The 23,446-nt window shown below is 44.0% G+C and overlaps 1 protein-coding gene across 2 annotated transcripts in view; it reads right to left on the bottom strand.

Moving 5' to 3' along the window:
- Nucleotides 1-23,446, bottom strand: part of parp8 (poly (ADP-ribose) polymerase family, member 8) — a 475,386-nt gene that overhangs the window by 44,842 nt on the left and 407,098 nt on the right. For both annotated transcript variants that reach the window (XM_068032748.1, XM_068032749.1), the window contains 2 exons: nt 5,716-5,808; nt 978-1,103 (listed from right to left, as the gene is read on the bottom strand). In XM_068032748.1, coding sequence (XP_067888849.1) covers nt 978-1,103; nt 5,716-5,808 — 219 coding nt within the window. The remainder of the gene's footprint in view (nt 1-977; nt 1,104-5,715; nt 5,809-23,446) is intronic.

Genomic DNA, 23,446 nt, shown 5'->3' with positions numbered 1-23,446 from the left:
AGGGATTGAGTTGGTAGCGAAGGAACGGAGCTTGTAGCAGGGACCAAAGACAATGGTTTCAGTCTTCCCAATATCTAGTTGGAGGAAATTTCTATTCAAAGGCTGCAGACAAGTTGAGAATAACAAGAGAGATAGTCACAGTCACATAGGGTGTCATTTGTGCCTTAAATAAGAGTCATTTCGATACGGTGGCAGCATGGAAACCTGATTGGAGGGATTCAAACATGGAATTTTAGGAAGAATGGGCATGGGTTTGGGGGGCGACAACACAGTCAAGGACTTCGGAGGGGAAAGGGAGGTGAAAGATGGGGTGGTAGTTTGCAAGGATGGTGGGGTCAAGAAATTAATCAACAGCTATGACATAGGCTGCATGAACTTCAATCAGAAACAACATGGTCATCGAAACAAGCCTTTTTCTCCCAAAATACGTGCAATGCACTTAATTAAACAAGATGCATTAAGAATGTAATGAGGCCCAGCCCGTATAATAAATTAGCCAAGTTTTAAATGAAATAACTAAAGTTTATAAGCATTAGAGTTTCTGAATTGCTACCAGTAAAATGAGAAACCAAAAGCTTAAAAGTCAAAACATAGAATGTTTTAGATCAAGTAGTCTAAAAGTTGAAACTTGAGGATAAATATTTAGCATGGTCTGGACATGCAGCATTGCACACCAGGAGGAATAGTTGATGTGAAGGATAGTATGCCCTTTTTTGCAGGGTGCCTGATTTTCTGCCAAATTAAATTAATGATGGGCAATTGCGAGGACTATATAGCCAGAATACTATCTTCCATGACCAATATTCCAATGTGTACTCTCAGTGTGTGATGCTTTGTGCCAGGAATGCAAAAGTAGAAAATTAGCCATATGATTTTCGTGACTATTTTTAACTTATTACACCACATAATCGTTCAGATCCCAATTTTATGCTAGACTGGCAATAACTAGATAGTTAATTAATAGGAAAACAAAGTACCCTTGGGTTAAATGCCAGGCTCCGATGATCAAGGGGATCCACCACAGATGGATATGGCTCAAAAATGACCATTTTTCTGGGAGATTCCAGAGCAGATCGGCACATGGACACCAACAAATCCACCACCTGCAATAACAGAAGAGAATCAATTGGAAATGTGGTCACCTAGACAGGGCCAAGATTACAGGCACTAATAAAGGGTAATGTTCTTCTGGAGGGGTGCCCACCAGGGGCTGGATTTTGTTTTCCCACCGGCGGGAGTGGCAGCAGGTGTAATAAATGGCAGACAGCACGCTTGGGTTGTGTGCCGTCACGCTGCTGCAATCTTGAACTCGGTGGCTCATTAGAATATGCAGGGCGGCAGTCCACCGCCACCCCCCCACCCCCCCAATCACGTGGTGGTGACGGCCTTGGTGATGGCGTGAATGGCGTCAACTGTCTCTGCGCAGAGACTGCCAGCCCTGCATAGAGAATGCAGAGTTACCCCCATCTCCCCCTCCCACTACACTGAAAATAAATGTTTGCCCCCACTACACTAAAATTGCAGAGTTGGCCCCTTCTCCCCCAAATGCACTAAGTGCAGAGTTCATCCCTTCGCCCTCCTACACTAAAATTGCAGATTTCACCCCATCCTTCCCCCACTATACTTTAAATTATGAGTTCTTCTCTTCCCCACCTCGGTGGCACCAGCTTTCCCTGGACGGGAAAGTGAAGGCGCATAAGAGCCGCCCGTTGTGCTGCAGATCCAGAACTGCAAGTAAAATTGCAGATAATTCAAGTTAAATGTATGCAAACAGGTAAATTTCAATATTTAAAGCACGGTCCCGCTGTAGAGTGGCGGTAGGCCTGCCATGGAGCTTCCCTGCCTCTGGGAAGATTGGACCCAGCAATCCCGGCGTCGGGCTCCGTGGCGGGTCACTGCCGCTCCAATCTTCTGGCACCCCCCATCCCCGCCATGGAGCCCGATGTCGGGAGTGGAACAAAATCCAGCCCCTGCCGGGAGTGTGCATCCAGATTTCTGATCTGTACTGCTGTGGATGAGGCTCCCAACCAGGAGTGCCTGGTCCAAAAATGATCCCATTAGTCCATAATCACAAATAGATATTAGTCACTCAACATTGAGAATTATCCTGCTCAGATTGGCTCAGTTGATGGCATGTTTGCTTCTGTGTCAGATGATTGTGGCTTCAAGCCCACTTCAAGTCTTCAGCACATAATCTAGGTTGTCACTTCACTGCAATATTGAGGAGTACTGGATTGCCAGAGAAGACAGATATATCGGTATCCAGGCCCACATTTTTCTCTCAATTGATGCAAGCAAGAAGCGGCATTCATCTGATTGCTGTCTAAACTGGTTGTTGCTTTTTTCTCACATTAATTTGTAACATGTGCAATGCATTGCTGTCCTAATCTTTAAAAAAGTTTCTTTTGTAAATTTTGTGCTCAACAGCGATGTTAGTGCTGGGTAATGGAACACTTTTCATTTGAGGCCCGTATCAACATCAAGCACTCTAGTGGGCTAGAATTTGCATTAGAGGTTCTCCCATTCTTCTCTCTTCGGTAACTTTGGCAGAAGATCAGCGGAAACTCCAGAGAAACAGCTTAAACAATACACCAATCTGTTGGGCTTTCTAGTGATCTTCAGCCAAAATTCCAATGGGAGAGCAGGAGAAGGTTCATGGAAATTCTAACCCTCTATCCTTGTATGTTTAGATGTGAAGTAAAGTTCTATTCTGCTTCAACTGTGTCTCACAGTCTCTCCACCAGTGTGACTTTTTATCCATTTCTTATACCAGCCATCCTGTAGTCTCTCTGAGTGGTATTGATAATTTAATACTAAGTACTGCTGAACTAGGGGCAAATTTTGGCATATACCCACTAAGAACTTTAGTAATCATAGCCAAACTCAAGGATCAATCTTGTTAATATCGTGCACACTCTTTGCTTTGAGATCCTTTCTGTATTATATTATTTATTTCTATCTAGAAACAGAACTGCAGAACTAGAAAAGTGGGATATATAGTTGGTAGATCCCATTGTAGTTCTGATGAAAGGTCACAGATTCAAAATGTTAACTCTGTTTCTCTCTCGACAGTTGTAGCCGGACCTGCTGAGTATTTCCAGCAATTTTTGTGTTTATTTCAGATTTCCAGCATCCGCAGTATTTTGCTTTTCTATTATAGGAAATATGGCTCATAAATGATTTTCTGTTTGTCTTAAGAAGAAAACAGAATAGGTTGTAGGTGGGTGGTGGGTGAGGTGCAGGGCGGGGGTGCATGGATTCCTTTCAATGCAGGATTATTGGCAGGTTCATTATCAACTTAATGGCTGGGATTTTATCTTGGCGACAGGGGTCTCGACACTGGCAAAAGCAGTGGCGTGAGCCCCGCATTGCCTCCTCTGGGGAAGGCCAGCCAGATTACGTGCCAATTAGGCATTAAAGTGGATTAAGGACCCTGGTGACGGAGGTGCCGCCTACTGAGAGTTGTCAGCCAATCAGAGGCTGGCAACTCTAACTGATCACAGCCACTACAGAGGCGGTGGCTGCTGCCGGTGCTGGATTCACCAGTGGTGAGGTACCCAGGCTACGGGTAGGGCAGGACGGGAGGGATTTTGCAGGGTGGCGGTCGTGGGGGAGGAGGGTGTAGGGGAGTCAGCAGCAAATGCAAGGAGTAGCTCTCAGTGGCTCCCCCCTTCCAGATATTGGGTTCTTCAATCAGGAACTGAGTACCTTTTAATGAGGGACCACCCCAGGAGCTGGCAAACAACCCGCACAGGTTTGCTTGACATGCTCCCCATGCGGCGACAGGCCCGCCCTCCACTGGTCTAATATCAGCAGTGGTGGGATGAGGCCCTTAACTGAGCATTAACAGCCCACTTAAGGGCCTCAACTGACAGCAGGGCAGGAAGGCGGCCCACGGGCCTTCCCGCCCCGGACATAACTTGGGTGGAGGCGGGAAGGTATTAGAATTCCACCCCCCGCCATCATCCCACCTGATTTAAATGCTCTCCCCACCTCCAATCCTGACACAGGATAGAACATAAAATTCCTCCCAGTGGGTGAATCCATTGAAAAGCCCCGATTTTAACGTAACCTGCCTATTGAAAATGGTTAAGATTCAGGTTGGGTGCCTGATTAACACCCTGCTCAATTTTTCATTCCGTTTAAAGTACTGCTTTGCTTCATCACCAGTCATACATGCTTTATAGAAACTAACTCTGCTTAATTAAATGTGTTTTTGAAATCTGTTGAAGGCACAGACCAATGCTTAGATATAGTTAATACTATAAAAATTTATGGCACACGAGGCCATTTGGTCCATCTTGTCTGTGCTGGGCAACAAAGAGCTATTCAGCTTTTGATCCGTAGCCTTGTAGGTTACAGCTCTTCAAATGCATATTCAAGTATTACCAAGTTACCAAGTGTCCAAGATTACTAGGTTCTTAACCAAGCAGTTATTATTTGGGCTGATCCTAGATAGTGAATGTTGGTGGCTATTTAACCAAGAGGTGCAACATAGTAAAGCTCAATTTTGGTACATTGATACTCAGGGCTGAATTTGACGCCACCCCAGTGGGTCAGTTGGTGGCATGGGGGCAGCGTAAAATTGAGTGAGAGGCTCCGGGAGGCCTACATGCCCCGCTCCCATCTCCAGCCGGGTCAGGCGGGGGGAGGGGGAAACGGCCTGCCTGTCCGAGGCTAATCAAGGCCCTTAAGTGGCCAGTTAACGGCCACTTATGGGCCCTCGCCCGCCTCCACAGGTATTTCACCCGTGGCAAGCGGGCATGCTGGGGACGTGAAAGGCCACCTAGCGATAGCTGCTGGCCTTTCTGCGTCAGGCACAGGGTGCCTGATTGAGGGCCGCCCCCGCCTCCCATCCCACCCCCAGGACCCAAGACGCACCCCCCTCCCCCCCCGCAAACGACCACTCCATGCCTCACCGATCCCCCTGGTGAGGCAAGCTCAACTTACCTCATCTCTAGGCTCCATGGCGCAGCTGGCCTGCAGTCCCAGCAGTGGCCACCACTCCCGGTGGAGCTGCTGGGACTAAGAACTGCTGGCCCGCTGATTGGCTGGCAGCTCACTGAGGCGGGACCTCCTCCCTCAAGTGGGTTCAAGTCCCGCCTCTGGACAATTAAAGACTGGGGACCCATAAAATGCTGGACGGATCCCTGGGCGAGGCGGAAGCGGGTTTGCCATCGACTTTCACGCGGTGGCGAATTCCCATCCGCCTAAGGTAAAATTCAGCCCTCAGTTTCCACATAATAATGTTAAGGAGAAGGAACATTAATTGATCCCTGGGGGTGTTAAGCCAGTTGTAGTTTCTCAACCACTGTCCTTGTTAAGACCAGCTAACAGCATAGAACCTGAGACCCTTATAGCCTGTACACCTCAGTCTCATACAAGACCATGCACTTACTAACTAAAGCATTAAATGAGCCTATTAAAGTGCTTTTGTATGATTGTTTTCATTTCAGTAGAGTAATAGACATCATTAAAAGACAAAAAATACTGAATTATAAATTTAAGACCTAACAAACTACAGAGGCATATAAGTTTTAAAAATATTTTTATTCTTTCTGTCTTGGTTGTGTTTAACCTGGATTCCAGGTGTAAAAGTAGTGATCAAATTGGCCTGTGCCACCCAGTCCTCCCATTACAACGTGTTCATTATAACCATCAATTGCTTTAAACAGTGAAGTTAGTCAAAGGGATGAGTATTTAACATTTGTATACCTGGGCCCCTGTTGCAATTTCATCTGCAGCTTCATTCATTACTCCCAAAGTCTGGAAAGCAAATACACACAGCTCCCGCTCACATACTGTGGGCTGTAACAAAGAAAACAATAATTAATACATAAACAAGATTTGGGCACATCATGAAGGATATAAATACGTCAGTTCAATAAATGTTTAGAAATGCTGACCCATCACTTTACTGGACCAAATAAAATCTGTTTTCCTCAGGTCCTCATAAATACAAGTAGATTTTCTGAAGAAGCTTCTTAATGCTAGGAAATCTCACTGGGTCCTCTTTATAAGCATGTAAAGCCTTGTGTAGTCCAGCCCTCCACTGGTTATTATATAAGACCCAACTTTGACTCTGAATTGCTGCTCTGTTGTGATATTTAAAATAACTGATCAGTTTACTGCCCTTTCCCCACCATTGCTGTGATTGAGAAACTTCAGTCTCCTGCTGAGCCTGTGACTGGTCACTGGTTATACTGGTTTTTCTGCTTCAGCCTATTCCTGCCAGCTGCATGAGGGGTCCCAGGGAGCCATTGTCATAGGTGCCCTTGAAGCAGGCTTTCAGCCACCCCACGTTAAAAGAACCCACACACAGGCATCTTACACCCCTCAAAATGAACTTCGGGATTTGGAATATCAGGATTGGACAATTCAGTCACCTAAGCACCCACAACCCTGGAGTGGAAGAAAGCCATCCTCGTTCCCGAGGGACTGCTTAAGACTGCCAGTGCATATACGAGGTTAAAGAAGCAAAAAATGCCAATGTGTTGGGAAGCCAATAGGAACCCACCAACTTCCGCATTTAACTCATGGGCGCTTGTTAGCACACTGGAAACCCCCATGGATCATGCAGGTCTGTGGATTAACATTTGTTAAAAGGTAATTGACTGGATCTTAAAACCTTGATTCTGATTTCAACTGTCAGCACACGGGTTTTCTGGGCTACCTGAAACTTGTTAGTTTGAACAGGGCAAGAGGACAGCGGAGATTGATGGGGCTGAGCAATTGTCAGGCTCGAAAAACCTTAAATACTGAGATCTGACAGCCGTTTCTTTACCTAGATGAAAGGTTTTTATTTACAGGACTTGTTCTGAGAGTGTGATTTCACTGCGTTAGAGGTGTTTTCCAAGACTTTGGAGGTCATTTCTGCTACCTTGGAATTTTTTGCCTTAGATCTGCACTTCCTAGCTGTCAGCCTTATTGGCAGCATGGGAGCAGCTTATGGAGCTCTACATTGGACATCAGATGAGAACAAGAGGAGCAGCACCAGCCACACCAACAGCACCAGAAGCAGTACCAGCAGGAACAACACTGGCAGAAGCAGCAGCAGCCTTCTCCTCAGTCACCTGCTGCTCCACAGGACAGAGCGGATGAGCACAGAGCTCCAGCTCACAGGAAGCAATATCCCCAACACAGAGTACACAGGTAGTGGATGAGTTTTCTGGACATGACTAAGCACTAGTACCTCAGGAGGCTCAGACTTTTATGGAAGGTCATTGCTGACATTTGCAATCTCCTGGAACCAGACCTCCTTCCAGATGGACACACATTGCCAGTGGCGGTCAAGGTCATTACAGCTCTGAATTTCTTTGCTTTCAGTTCCTTCCAGGGATCTGAAGGTAACATTTGCAGAATCTCATAATCTGCTGTGCACAAGTGCATCCCCCCAGATTACCGATGACATGTTTGTCAGGAATGCCACTTACGTCCACTTCCCTAATGATGAGGTCAGTCAGAATGAGAGGACCCTTGGATTTGCTACTCTGGCTGCATTCCTGCAGCTACAGGGAGTCATTGAGTGCATATATGTAATAATTAAAGCATCCTCAGATCAATCAGCAGTATTCATCAATTGAAATGGGTTCCATTAATGTTCAGCTGGTATATAACCACCAAAAGATTATCATGCATGTCTGGGCAAGATACTCCGGGAGATGCCATGATGTCTTCATTCTGTGCCAGTCAAGTCTGCCACAGATATTTGCACCACCAAGCAGAATTAGCGGATGGCTTCTTGAGACAAGGGCTACCTTCTACGGACATGGCTGATGACACCTGTGAGGAGCCCTATCTCTGACGCACAGGAAAGGTACAACAGAGGACACATGAACACAAGAGTAGTGGGCATTGAGAAAGCATTTGGGATGCTGAAGACGTGATTCAGGTGCCTGGACAAATCTGGGGGCGCCGTTCAGTAAGCACCAGTAAGGGTCTCCGGAATGGTACTGGTCTGCTGCACCTTGCACAACATTGCACAGCAGCAACAACTGGAACTCCAGGGGAAGGAAGGTGATAACCACTCTGCATCTTTGAAGGAGGAAAAAGAAGAAGAGGAGCAACAGAAAGAGAAGAAGTAGCTGGATGTGGTCAGGGTATGTGCAGCTACAAACATTGCTGTTAGGGATGCATGGGACAGACTCATTCAGGCATGCTTCAGCTGATCTGAGGCAGTGCAACCATCTGGCACACCAATTCTGAACCCACTGTGCACCCCCCACCCCTCCAACCCACAGCACAAAACAGTCCCACAGTCGACAATTCATCCCTCTCACTAACACCTATTGCTCATCTTCTACTCTTGTCATACCATTATGCTTAAGGCTGAAGGCCACTTGGCAGGCAACAGGCAATAAGGGGGATGACTAGACAATGGAGCCTTGAAATGAGGTTTATGGTGCATAAACATTGACAATAAAAGTGACAATATAATATACTTTTAAACACCAAAGTCCCTTGTGGAACTACAAAGTCTCTTCATTTTCCTTTTACTCCAACGTGGTGCTATCTCTGTGGCTTCAGCAGAGCTAGAGGCAGGCTTCTTCCTTCTGTCAGCTGGGAACAATATTTCTTTGTGGATCGTTTAGCCTGCAGCATGATCTCCAAGGATGTCTCAGAGAACCAGGGGGATAGTTTTCCCTCGTTGAGACTCCATCTGTAGAGTTAGTCATTTGTTAGTACAGAACTTGAGAATTGCTGAAAATATAGAGACATGCTGTCGAAGCTTTTCACCTTGCACTCATCAGGACAATATGCAAGAATAACCAATGTAAGGGAAAACAACAACTTATACTGCATGAAGAGAGTGCTGATTGGTTGGCAAGTGAACTCTTATTGGTAGAAGCGTTGCCACGGAGAATGCACCATGGTCTACCAATCAGAGTTCACTTGCCAAGCAATTGGCATTCTCTTGTCATGCAGTATAAGTTGTTGTTTTCCTTTACATTGGTTATTCTTGTATAATGTGCAAAATGAAAAGCTTCGACAACATGTCTCTATTTTCAGCAGTTCTCAAGGTCAGTAGAATTGTTGTCTCTCACTTGCCAGCTCCAGAATGTTCATATTTAAAGGAACCAGTCAGTTGCAGATTATGATCATGCCCTCCTGCTCTGGTTGGGAAACCAATGAGTTAACGAGCCACGGTAAAACCCACTCCGTGTACTTTCATGTTCCCAATCTGTTGCTGGCCTCCACCGCTGCGAGCGGGTTCCAATGTTAAAATTTAGCCTATTAACTCTGTTTATCTCTCCAGAAATGCTGCCGGACCTTCTGAATATTCCCAGCATTTTCTGTTTTAATTTTAGTACTGTGCTATAGGTTTATGTTACTAGACTAGATATAGATCGGTTGGAGACTTGGGCGGAGAAATGGCAGATGGAGTTTAATCCGGACAAATGTGAGGTAATGCATTTTGGAAGGTCTAATGCAGGTGGGAGGTATACAGTAAATGGCAGAACCCTTAGGAGTATTGACAGGCAGAGAGATCTGGGCGTACAGGTCCACAGGTCACTGAAAGTGGCAACGCAGGTGGATAAGGTAGTCAAGAAGGCATACGGCATGCTTGCCTTCATCGGTCGGGGCATAGAGTATAAAAATTGGCAAGTCATGTTGCAGCTGTGCAGAACCTTAGTTAGGCCACACTTAGAATATTGCGTGCAATTCTGGTCGCCACACTACCAGAAGGACGTGGAGGCTTTGGAGAGGGTACAGAGGAGGTTTACCAGGATGTTGCCTGGTCTGGAGGGCATTAGCTATGAGGAGAGGTTGGAAAAACTCGGATTGTTTGCACTGGAACGACGGAGGTGGAGGGGCGACATGATAGAGGTTTACAAAGTTATGAGCGGCATGGACAGAGTGGATAGTCAGAAGCTTTTTCCCAGGGTGGAAGAGTCAGTTACTAGGGGACATAGGTTTAGAGGGGATGTGCGAGGCAAGTTCTTTACACAGAGGGAGGTGAGTGCCTGGATCTTGCTGCCGGGGGAGGTGGTGGAAGCAGATACAATAGCGACGTTTAAGAGACATCTTGACAAATACGTGAATAGGAAGGGAATAGAGGGATATGGGCCCCGGAAGTGCAGAAGGTGTTAGTTTAGGCAGGCATCAACATTGGCGCAGGCTTGGAGGGCCGAATGGCCTGTTCCTGTGCTGTACTGTTCTTTGTTCTTTGTTCTAGTAATTCAGAGAATATGAGGTCAAATCCTGCCATGACAGTTTGAGAATTGGAATTTGGTTTTTAAAAAAAGGCTGAAAATTTTTTTTAAAGCTGGCATCAGTAAAAATGACGATAAAGCTGTTGGATTATTGTAAAAATCCATTTGGTTCATTAATGCTGTTTAGAGAGGGAAACTTGCCATTCTTACCCAGTCTGGCCTATCTGTGACTCTAGACCCATGTTCTCATGGTTCATTCTTAACTGCCCTCTAAAGTGGCCAGGCAAGCCATTTAGCTGCATCAAACTACTGCAAAGAATAGTCCTTCACTGCAGAGGTTCAAGAAGAAGCACCATCACAACCTTCATAAGGCAACTAAGGATGGGTGGTGATGCCAACATCCCAAGAATGAATTAAAAACAAAAGTGCAAAGTTCCTTTACTGAACTACAAGACCAGTCAGGAAATCTGTGGTGTTGCATTTGGAATTCAGCAATGAATTCCATGACACTCATTTACTCCATGTACATCAAACTGATTCCAGACTCTGATCGTGGACAGAGATGGGTTCAGGTCTTCTTCAGAGTTTTGCTGACTTATTATGGAAAATGGAAGTCAGATTTATTCAAATTTGCATAGTAATCTGATTTTTTTTGTAATTTAAATAAGGTTGCATATGTATCCCTCTCCCAAGCAACAGCCATATCCCAGAATTGTCCAGGAGAATTCCCAGATCCCGATACTCAAACAATTGCAATAAAGTACTTTTGTAAAAGCTCAAGTACATTCATTGCAATACCATCAGTATCCAGCAGTTGGCAGCATTAACTAATTTACAGCAATTATTCAACAATAAATATGCATATTAGAGACATAATTAGTGGAGCGTTTATTCACTGTTATGTGGCATTTTTGCCTTTCAGTGCATTTCACGACACTATAATACAGAAATGAAATCACACTAATTTAAATGAGAATGTATCATGTTAGCTAAGATTGTAAACTTTAATTCTTTGATGGATACGGGGATCGCTGGCAAGATCAGCATTTGTTGCTCATCCCTAATTGCAGTCCATCTGCTAAGGGTACTCCCACAGTGCTGATAGGGAGGGAAGTTCTAGGATTTTAACCCAGCAACAATGAAGGAATAGTGATATAGTTCCAAGTCAGGATGATGTGTGGTTTGGAGGGAAAATTGCAGGTGTTCCCATGCATCTGCTGTCCTTGTCCTTCTAGGTGGTAGAGGTCACAGGTTTGGAAGGTGCTGTCTATGGAGCCTTGGTGAGTTGCTGCAGTGCATCTTGTAGATGGTACAGACTGCTGCCACTGTGTGTCAGTGGCAGAGGGAGTGAATGTTTAAGGTGGTGAATGGGGTGCTGATCAAGTGGGCTGCTTTGTCCTGGATGGTCATAGAATCATAGAAAGTTTAAGTCACAGAAAGAGACCACTTGGCCTATTGTGTCTATGCCAGCCAAAAAACAATCCACCTATTCTAATCACAACTTCCAGCATTTGGTCCGCAGCCCTGCAGATTATGGCACTTGAGGTGCAGATCTAGACTCCTTTTGAATGAGTTGAGAGTCTCTGCCTCAACTACCCTTTTAGGCAATGAGTTGCAGACCCCCACCACCCTCTGGGTGAAAACGTTTTTCCTCATCTCCTTTCTAATTTTTCTACCAATCACTTTAAATCTATGCCCCCTCGTCACTGACCTCTCAGCTTGAGTGAATAGACCCTTCACCTCCACTCTATCCAGGCCCCTCAAAAGTTTGTACATTTCAATCAGATCTCCCCTCAATCTTCTCTGTTCCAAGGAGCACAACCCTGGCCTATCCAATTTTTCCTCATAGCTGCATTTTTTCAATCCTGGCAACATCCTCATATATCTCCTCTGTACCCTCTCTAGTGCAATTACATCCTTTCTGTAATGAGGTGACCAGAACTGCACACAGTACTCAAGTTGTAGCCTAACCAATGAGTTATACAGTTCCAGCATAACCTCCCTGCTCTTCTATTCTATACCTCGGCTAATAAAGGAAAGGATTCCATATGCCTTCTTAAATATCTTATCAACCTGTCCTGCTATCTCATGGATCTGGGGACATTCACTCCAAGGTCCCTCACTTCCTCTACACTTCTCAGTATTTTCCCATTAATTGTGTATTCCTTTGCCTTGTTTAACCTCTCTAAAGGCATCACCTCACACTTCTCCAGGTTGAATTCCATTTGCCACTTTTCTGCCCATCTGACCAGACCATCAATATCCTCCTGCAGCTATCCTCCTCGATATCTACCACATGGTCAATCTTTGTGTCGTCTACAAACTTCTTGACCATGCCCCCTACCTTTACATCCAAATCGTTAATATATACCACAAAAAGCAGGGGACCCAGTACTGAGCCCTGTGGAACGCCACTGGAAACAGCCCTCCAGTCGCTAAAGCACCCGTCAACAGTTACCCTTTGTTTCCTGCCACTGAGCCAATTTTGTATCCACTTTGCTGCATTTCCCTGGATCCCATGGGATTTTTTTTTTTTAACCAGTCTGCCATGTGGGAACTTGTCAAAAGCCTTGCTAAAATCTATGTAGACCACATCAACTGCACTACCCTCATCTAGCTTCCTTGTTACTTCTTCAAAAAATTCTATCAAGTTAGTCAAACAAGATCTTTCCTTAGCAAATCCATGCTGATTATCCTTGACTAATCTGTGCCTTTCTAAGTGACAGTTTATCCTTTCTCTCAGAATAGATTCTAATAATTTGCCCTCTACTAAGGTTAGACTGACTGGCCTGTAATTAATAGGTCTATCCTTCGCTCCCTTTTTAAACAGAGGTACAACGTTAGCAGTTCTCCAATCCTCCTGCACCAAACCTGTATGCAGTGAGGACTGGAAAATGATGGTCAGACCTTCTGCTATTTCCTCTCTTGCTTCTCTTGACAGCCTAGGGTCCATTTCATCTGGCCCTGGTGATTTATCAACTTTCAAGGATGCTAATCCCATTAATACTTCCTCTCTCCCTATGTTTACCACATCCAATACTTCACACTCTTCCTTCTTAACTACAATATCTGCATTGTCCCCCTCTTTTGTGAAGACAGACGCAAAGTATTCATTGAGAACCATACCAACATCTTCCACCCCTACACATAGGTTACATTTTTGTCTTTTATGGGCCCTACTCTCTCCTTAGTTATCCTTTTACTCTTAATGTATTGTTAAAATATCTTTGGGTGCACCTTGATTTTGCTTGCCAATATTTTTTCATGCCCTCTCTTTGCTTTCCTGATTTCCTTTTTGATTTCACCCCTCCACTTTCTATACTCCTCTCGGCTTTCTGTAGTATTGAGTTCTCGGTGTTGCCATAAGCTTTCCTTTTCTGCCTTACCTTACCCTGTAGGCTCCTTGACATCCATGGTGTTGAGCTTCTTGAGTGTTGTTGGAGCCACACTTATACAGGCAAGTGGAGAGTATTCCATCACACTCCTGACTATTTCCTCTCCTCAAGGATGCACCATTTGCGTTCAAATCTGCTGTCATCACCCATCTCTCAAAAGTCCCACCCTTGATCCCCCCCTGTCCTTGCTAAGTGCATCCCCATCATCAACCTCCCTATTCTCCCAAAGTCCTCAATGTGTTGGCACTTCCCAAATCTATGCCTACCTTTCCCATAACCCCTATGTTTGAAATTTTCCAATTAGGTTTCTACCCCTGCTTAAATGACCCTACTCAGATACACAAATGACATCCTCTGACTGACATTGGTAAGCTATCCCTTGTCATACTTCTTGACCGCTCTGCAGTGTTTGACACAGTTGACCACACCAGGCTTCTCCTCTGTCCTTTCTACATCTGTAAACTCCTGAACCTAACAACATTCAAATAAATCGATATTCCTCTTGTGTATCCCCCGCGATCCTTGCCCCATCACTGGCAGCCTGGGCTTTAGCTGTCTAGGCCCTAAGCTCTGGGATTCCCTCCCTAAAGCTCTCCATCCCTCTTTCTTTATGGTACTTCTTAAAACAAATTTCTGACCGATCTTTTAGTCATCCATTCTGTTATCTCCTTCTTTGGCTCAGTGTCAATTTCTGTCTGATTGCACACCTGTGAAGCACTTTGGGATGTTTTCCTATGTTAAAGGCGCTATATAAATGCAAGTTGTTGTTGACTTATCTGTCCCTACTTGTGATATTTCATAATGGCAAAAAATAAAATATTCTGTGTGAAAATATGACTGATCTCTTCTACAACACATTGCATACACTCTTTGCATGCTACCCTATCATCAATCATACTGTATGAATATGACCTCTCCATGGCGCATGCAATGGTGGCATCAGGTGGCAGGACCGTATCTCCAAAGCAGAAGTCCTCGAGGTGGCCAACATCCCCAGCATATACACCCTACAGAGCCAACAGCGCTTGAGATGGCTTGGCCACGTGAGCCGCATGGAAGATGGCAGGATCCCCAAGGACGCTTGTCACTTGTATCAGACCCACCGGCCGTCCATGTCTCCGCTTTAAAGACGTCTGCAAACGCGACATGAAATCCTGTGACATTGGCCACAAGTCGTGGGAGTTAGTTGCCAGTGATCGCCAGAGCTGGCGGGCAGCCATAACGGCGGGGCTAAAGTGTGGTGAGTCGAAGAGACTTAGCAGTTGGCAGGAAAAAAGACAGAAGTGCAAGGAGAGAGCCAACTGTGTGACAGCCCCGACAACCAATTTTGCAGCGCCTGTGGAAGAGTCTGTCACTCTAGAATTGGCCTTTATAGCCACTCCAGGTGATGCTCCACAAACCACTGACCATCTCTAGGCCCTTACCCCTTGTCTCTCGAGACAAGGAGGCCAAAGAAGAAGAAGATGAATATGTAAATATTTCAGATCTACTTGTCACCTTTGTAAAACATCAGTAGATCGTCCTCCATTATTCTTTTCTACGCTGAAACAGCAATGACTATGTCATAAATAGAATGCTGCAGTGCTGGTTAGATAAACTGGACTCGAGGGAAAGAACGCATAGTTCACTCTTATTTGCAGCACATATTATTGCTATGGGTTTTTCAGACTATTGAAATGAATCCACTAATTTACCATGACTAGAATTGGGTATGGGCTAATACAACCCTGGTGTCTGTTCTTATTCCAATAGCTTTCTCAAGCCTTTATTTGGTAATATTCATGTACTGGGTATTCTAAGCTATTTGCATGGCAAACCCATGCTGTTTTGTTGGACTAGAAAGGGAAAAAAAAATCAACCAGGGTCAATCACTATTGGTCTTGACTGGAAAGTGCATATGTATAAATATCAAGTTCTAAGTAGATTTGGCTCAGTTATGATGTTCCTCATGGAGAATAGCCTGTTAACACTCACTGTATAGATATACACTTTAAGACAGATCATGTGGTCACAGTACATGAAGCTACCAGTGTCTGTGAATCTTTACCTTGAAAAAAGTCAGTGCCTTCAGGAAAGTAGACAGACATTTTTAGGGAGTGAGGGGATTGGAGCTACTGGTGTGCTGACTTCGAAATGTTCAAACCAACTACCAAAGCTAAGACACCTTGCAAACCCTGACTTCATGGCTTGCCAGGATCTGAACTCTTGCTCCCAGTTTTTTATGCCTTTGCATGATTTCTTTTAGATTGTTTCAAGGTTGATTTTGTTACTTCAAAAGTGTAGTATTTGCTTAATGTCGCACTTATGTTCACTTACACCCACATTATCCATCTTCATCTCTTTTACACCTTCTAGCAGAAAATAATGAATGGGTACCCTTAACATTTTTAATGGTCTCTGTAACATGCACAGCTCAAACATTACAGGATAGAATGAAACATATTGTGTTATTAATGGCTGCTTTATTGAATCTGGATAGTATCTTGACTTGAAGCGTTTTGAAAAAGCTGCAGGTTGCACAGTCACAATTCACATATAATCTTTTTCTTGCTCTCTCCGCCATGTAAAGAATGCTGCTCTCTCACATACACCAGTCATTGGTATTTCTCCATTATCATAGCAAGCTGATGCATGCTTCATGGAATGACCTACTGTTTGTAAAGAGCTAACTCACGAGAACTGCAGACACCAGAAACTTACAACTACTACTTTGCTTGACTGGGGGAATGCATTGCACTCTTTGGCATCAATGGGGCATGACATGCTGCTTATTCTCCTTTTACACAAAGCACATCTTCATTTGCCATCTGTGCAAGCAGCAAGAAGGAAACCCTTGATGTGTAAGGCTGAAATTCTACTGTCACATTGTGTCAACAAAAAGCAGTTTTGGGTGCAAATCAAGATTAAGCTGGTAGTATGATTCAGGAGTCAGGTCCTGATCTAAAGATTAGTTTATGAGAGCCACTCCAGTAGCCCATCTAACCTTGACTAACCTTCACATAGGGTGGAACATAAGCTCATCTTTGCAAATTGGAATGAAGTTAAGAAGTTTAGGTCTGATCTGTTGGACTTCCTGTATACACTGCAAACTTAGTTTTAAAGGGCCAAAATGGTGAAGTCCAGTTCACAGGATGGGCCTCACTAAATGTGAGTGCAAGCCAGAGATAGGGCTGCAATATTATAGCCCCGATTTTGGGGCTCGCTGCCAGTGAAGCTTGTAATTTGGAATCTTAAACCTTTTTAATGTTAATTTTTTTAAAAATGGTGACAGAACAGAGCTTCTAGCTACAAGCTCAGAACAGTTATGTAATATGACTTGGGTTCAAAAAATCAGTTAATTCTGTGGCCGGTATAAAATATCTGACAATAAAAATAGTTGTAAGTGTTGGGAGTTTGATTTCGATCTGGTCTGGTCTGACTAAGATTAGCTATTTTTGCCAAATCTGTACTCACCTTTGGCACCATTACACACTCCCAGGTCAACTATAGCACAGTCACATGAAAAGTAAGAGCTGAATTCAGGTGGTCTTATTCGTGACACCAAAGTGCTGACTTTATAGAGGTCAGTCGTACAAATATTGTGCATTGGTGAAATGCAAAGCACATTGGGTGCATTATACTATTTAGTCAGCAGAGACAGCCAAAAGTTACAAATTTATCAAAAAATGTTTTTCACATGTATCCCGAGATTGAGTAATGCTGATCGAGCAACAGGCAAACACGTAATAATAGTTACTATTTAATGTGTGGTCAGCTTGGTGCCATTATTAGCATTCCTAAATTTATTTGCTCACAGAGCTGTGCGGAAGCTAAATGAATTTCTCATCAACCTATGCTTGGATTTTAGATCTACAGACAATTCCATCATAACTTTACCTTTGTCCTACACAGAGAAAAAACAAAATTCTAACTTGTATTATATGAAACTGCTGCTGAACACAATGTGAAGGCTCACTTGCTGACAGCAACATTTGAGACAGCAATATTCAAGCAGTTTATTGTCTGGGCATTGTATAAACCCCTGGTAAAATGCATACCTGAGGACAATAAAAGCCTGAAAATGATTGTACTTTAGACAGTTCCTTAGTAAAAGATATCATACAATATTTAATTTTCAGCAGTTTACTTGACTTAAAGGCATTTATTTGTATAAGATGAAATCTCAAACTCTTGTGGTTATCTAAAGAAAAAGCAACACCTTGCAGTAAGCTAGTGCCTTTTACAACCTCAGGATATCCCAAAATGTTTTAAAGCTGGTGGTCTTGAGGCTGTCGCAAAGTAGGAAAATGCAGCAGCACATGTGGAGCTAGACTTTGTTCCCAGCCCTGCGTCAGGTTCTGTGGCGGGGGCGGTGGAGGGGGTGGGGGGGGAGGCTGAGCATCAGAGCCGCAATGACCACCACAGAACCTGATGCCGGGATTGCTGGGCCTGATCTTTCCGGCAGCGGGGTAGCTCCCGTGGTGGCCTCTCTGCCGCTCTGCAATGGGACCCTGCTTTCCATATGCTAATTAGATGTTTGCATTAATTTAAATGTAACCCGCAGTGATCTTACCTTCAGTTCCCAATCTTCAGCGTGACATGCGGCTCTCAGGCGCTTTCACTTTCCCATCCAAGGAAAGCTGGCACCACCAAGGTGGGGAAGGGTCAACTCTGCAGTATTTGCATAGGGAAGCGAGGAACGGGGTCAACTCTGCAGTATTTGTATGGGGAAAGGGTCAACTCTGCATTTTGTTGAAGTGTTTGCAGGGCTGGCGGCCTTTTAAAAATGGCGGCAGCACTTGCTTCGACATCCAGTGACACCGTGAACGACATTGCCAATGCTCCCCCAGCCATGTGATTGGAGAAAAGCTGCCGTGTGAATATGCTAAGTAGCTGCCCGCCACAGAATGGCGGCGGTATGGGTCTCGCACGGGGCAGCTGCCATTTTCTGCATCTGCCTCTGCTCCTAATGGTGGGACAACAAAATCCAGCCTGTGATGTACATAGGGAGGCATGTTTAGTGCTGGTAAAGAAACAGATTTTAAAACATTAGATTTAGTTAAAAAACTTTTAGAGGTCCACAAGGCAAATGTGCAATGTAGTTTTGTAATTTTAGTATATGGTAAAACCATACCTTTGACAACTACTGAACTGTTATGGTAAGCAGTAATTTACCCATTATAAGGGTAGAACAAATCTAGAAAATTGTTGGGACAAACCATTGAAAGACAGATTTGAATAGAAATAAAACTGACCGGATCTACAATGGCCAGATTACAATCCAAATGGCAAAATTGAAAAGGAACTCCACTGTATCTCTCCATAGACCCTGAGTAAAGCCATGGTTTTTTCATGAATTTGATTCGTAACAAAGACAGACATATGAGCTCTTCGTGTCTGAAATTGCTTTTACCAATTAATCTTTCATTATGGTCTACTTTCCTAAAAGTGCAGTCTCTTGCAGGGTGTTTGTAGGCTTATGGAAATCTGTCGGCAACATCCAAGTGATCATTCTTCATGTGGGAGCTGAAATAATGAGTGTGGGTAGGCTATTTTATCAAGAAGTCCATCACTGTGGTACCTGATCCTGTTCTCACCGGATAGTCACATATATGGCTGAATTTTATTATTGGTGACAGGTCGACAAAATGCAGCAGTCCTGCCTGTGAAATCAGTGGCCGTGCAGTGTACCATTTAGTATAATGGTGACAGCCGTCTCTTCCAAACACATGGCGGAGGCGGCAGTGGAGACGCTGTTCACAACGTCACCTGATGTTGGAGCAGGTGCTGGTGCCATATTTAAAAGGCTGCATATACCACCTATATTCTCCTTGGACCTTTGACATCCTTCAAAAGCTGAAGTAAACCTGTCTAAGTAAAGAAGTGTATAAATTTTGGTTCTGCAGGATGCCCCCGTTAGTATGGATTAATGTGCTCTGCCAACTTTTCAATAAATGCAAGCCATCATTACCATACGAACACTATTTAAACTACCCTGCAATGTCTCCTGACAAACATAACCTGTACATTCTCAGAATTCCCGCTTTCAAACACAATTCCCTTGCAGAGTTCACTCCCCAACACAATCCACTTGCAGTGCTGTTGGAACAACAACCGCTCCTCCCCACCCCCATCTTCAAACACAATGCACTTGCAGAGATCCCCCACCACCTTAACAAACAATCCCCCTTGCAGAGTCAGTATAGCGGCAATGTCTGCTGCAAACCTCACTTCCCTTACATAACTCCCTCTCAAGGCACCGAGGACTCTCAACTCAGTGGTGCCAGCTTTTGAAAGATATGAAACTGAAGACACATGTGTGCCGCACGTCAAACGCAGAATTGAGAACACCTTGTTGAATCGCGGTGAATGACATTCAAATGAACGTGAAACAGTATGTAAAACATTTAAATGATAATGCTGTCACGTCGTGGCGGCAGTGTCCCCACAGTACTTCACCATCTCTGACAAATCAGAAACGAGCATTATAGTGCTGGGTTCTGCGGCGGACGGCTCCGCAAGGATTCTGTGCCCTCCCCCCCCACCCCCACCGTCAACAATCCCGCCTTCAACGGTGGGTAAAATCCAGTCCATAGAATCAGAAAATATTACTGTACAGAAATGGGCCATTCGGCCCATCAATGATTTTCTTCATGAACCACCTAGTCTAATCCCACAATTCTGCTCACTCTCTACACCAATGTATTCCTCTGTTTCATATGAACATATAAAATTGACAGCCAGGTAAAGACCAACTGGTCCATCAAACCTGCCCCAGAAATTTCAAGTTTCAAACATATATCTAACTCCCTTTTAAAATTACTCACGACGTTTCAACACCCTCTGTGTAAATAAATTATTTCTATCATCCCTTTTAATTTATGTGTGATGATTTAATGTGTGATGTGTGATGGCCTAACCATCAGTCTCAAGAAAACGAACATCATGGGACAGGACGTCAGTAATGCTCCATCCATCAATATCGGCGACCACGCTGTGGAAGTGGTTCAAGAGTTCACCTACCTAGGCTCATCTATCACTAGTAACCTGTCTCTAGATGCAGAAATCAACAAGCGCATGGGAAAGGCGTCCGCTGCTATGTCCAGACTGGCCAAGAGAGTGTAGGAAAATGACGCACTGACACGGAACACAAAAGTCCGCCTGTATCAAGCCTGTGTCCTCAGTACCTTGCTCTACGGCAGCGAGGCCTGGACAACGTATGTCAGCCAAGAGCGACGTCTCAATTCATTCCATCTTCGCTGCCTCCGGAGAATCCTTGGCATCAGGTGGCAGGACCGTATCTTCAACACAGAAGTCCTCGAGGCGGCCAACATCCCCAGCTTATACACCCTGCTGAGTCAGCGGCACTTGAGATGGCTTGGCCATGTGAGCCGCATGGAAGATGGCAGGATCCCCAAGGATACATCGTATAGCGAGATCGCCACTGGTATCAGACCTACCGGCCGTCCATGTCTCCGCTTTAAAGGCATCTGCAAACGTGACATGAAGTCCTGTGACATTGATCACAAGTCGTGGGGGTCAGTTGCCAGCGATCGCCAGGGCTGGCGGGCAGCCATAAAGGCGGGGCTAAAGTGTGGCGAGTCGAAGAGACTTAGTAGTTGGCAGGAAAAAAGACAGAAGTGCGAGGGGAGAGCCAATTGCGAAACAGCCCCGACAACCAATTTTATCTGCAGCACCTGTGGAAGAATCTGTCACTCTAGTATTGGCCTTTATAGCCACTCCAGGCGCTGCTTCACAAACCACTGACCACCTCCAGGCGCTTACCCATTGTCTCTCGAGATAAGGAGTCTAAAGAAGAAGAAGATGATTTAAACTTGTCCAACAATGGAAACAATTAATTGTTATTTATCTTAAAATACTCTTCACAATTTTGATGACCTCTAACAGGTCACTCCTTAACCTTCCCTCCTCCAGTGAAAAGCTCAAATTTCTCAAATCTCTCCTCATAACATTATCTTATGTTTCACATGAATCTATGTTGCATTTTTTACATTGCTTCTATATCTTTCCATTGATGGGTGTTCAAAAATTGAATGCAATACTTTAACTGCAGCCTAACTATGGTCTTATACAAGTTCAACATACCTCTTTGCTTTTGTATTCAATGCTTCCAGATAAATAAAACAAGATATGCATTCTTTCTTGTTGGACTTCATGGATATCAATCAGGAATGAGAAGCCCGGATGAATTACCGCTCCCTGGCCCTGGGATGCTGAGGTCAATTAGACGAACAATTACTGCCCCAGCTGAGATCAGCTAATCTGGCATTGACTGAAAGCTGTTACCTGGGATGATCTATTTCCACCTGCCTTATCTCCTACCTCCTCAGCTATTCACATATTCTCTGTGTCTTCTAAATGTCTTTAAGTTACTTGCTTTTCCTCATTCTGCTTCCCATTTTCTCATGCTAATATTGATTCTTCCATTTATCACTTAAGCACTTTATAGGTCTTTCTATTTGTTTGGTGGCACATGTGTGTTTTCCTCCCTTTACTCTCTTCTGCTACTTTTAAGTTTTGTTCATCTGTAACATTCTCTAGTTTTGATGAAGGGCTCATACCCACAGTTGCTGACTGACCTGCTGAGTGCTTCCAGATTTCTCTATTTTGTTTCATGATACATTGAGGGTTTACTTGATTATGTCTGAGATAATTTAGCATTTTGCATCAATAAGCAGCAGGGCACAAATATACGTGTGTCACCCAAACATTATCAATGGGTGGAAAATTTAGACCTCAAGGCAAACTTCAATGGAATGAGGGATCAGCTAAAATAAATTAAGCCATGTACTACTGAAAATACAGTTGTTGAGCAAATATGGAAAATGTTTAAAATCATAGGGGGTCATTTAACCTGGTGAGAACTTTGGGATCGAGTGGAATGCCAAATTTATATTGCGCACAATATACCTCTTTATTAACTTCAATAAGTATACAACTGGATTAGCCAGGGTGATTTAGCAAGCCTGAGAAGAATAGTGGACTTGTCATTTTCAATATTGAGATAATGTAGAGAAGCAATCAAAAATCAAATAACACTGGGATATACTGCAAGAACAGTAGACGTCTCCAGCTACTGTTAAAGCTTCATAATGTACTTTCAGAGAACACTTTGACTACAATATTCAAATTTGAGCACTGTGTTTCAATAATAATGTAGATACATTGGGGAAGGTGCAGAGAAAGTCAACAAGAATAATCCTGAGAGTAAATGAGGAAAGATAAGAGAAAATTAAATCCTACTGTGTAGAGAGATGATTGGTGTGGGGGGCAGGGGGTGAGGGTACATTGAGGAATATATAGTATTATTAAACGATATAGATCAGGTGAATGCAGACTATTATTTCTAGGCTATTCAGACCACAGAGTAATCTACGGTATAGAATGAGGCCATTAGGCCCATCGAGTCCATGCCGACCATGGAACAGGAGGACATACATTTAAGTTATACAACAATAACTTATATTTATACAGTGCCTTTAACATAATAAAACACCCCAAGATGCTTCACAGGAGAATTATCATGCAAAATTTGACACTGAGCCAGGTAGAGAATATTAGGACAAATGGCCAAAAGCTTGGTCAAAGAGGTAGCTTTTAAGGAATATCTTAAAGGAGGAAAGAGATAGAAATAGGCGGAAAGGTTTAATGGAGGGAATTCCAGAGCTGAGGGCCTAGGCAGCTGAAAGCACAGCCATCAAGGTGGACTGATTAAAATTGGGGATGCTCAAGAGGCCAGAATATGTGGAGAACAAATGTCTTGGAGGGTTGATGAGTTGGGTGAGATTGTGGAGGGATTTGAAAACTGGCATGAGAATTTTCAAATCGAGGTGTTGCTTAAATTAGTGAGTGATCCCCATGCACACCTGGTTAATTTTCCAATTTCATATTCTTAAT

Source organism: Heterodontus francisci, chromosome 1, assembly GCF_036365525.1.
Source record: "Heterodontus francisci isolate sHetFra1 chromosome 1, sHetFra1.hap1, whole genome shotgun sequence".
NCBI lineage: Eukaryota > Metazoa > Chordata > Chondrichthyes > Heterodontiformes > Heterodontidae > Heterodontus > Heterodontus francisci.
This window is presented reverse-complemented; position numbering and strand designations above follow the sequence as displayed.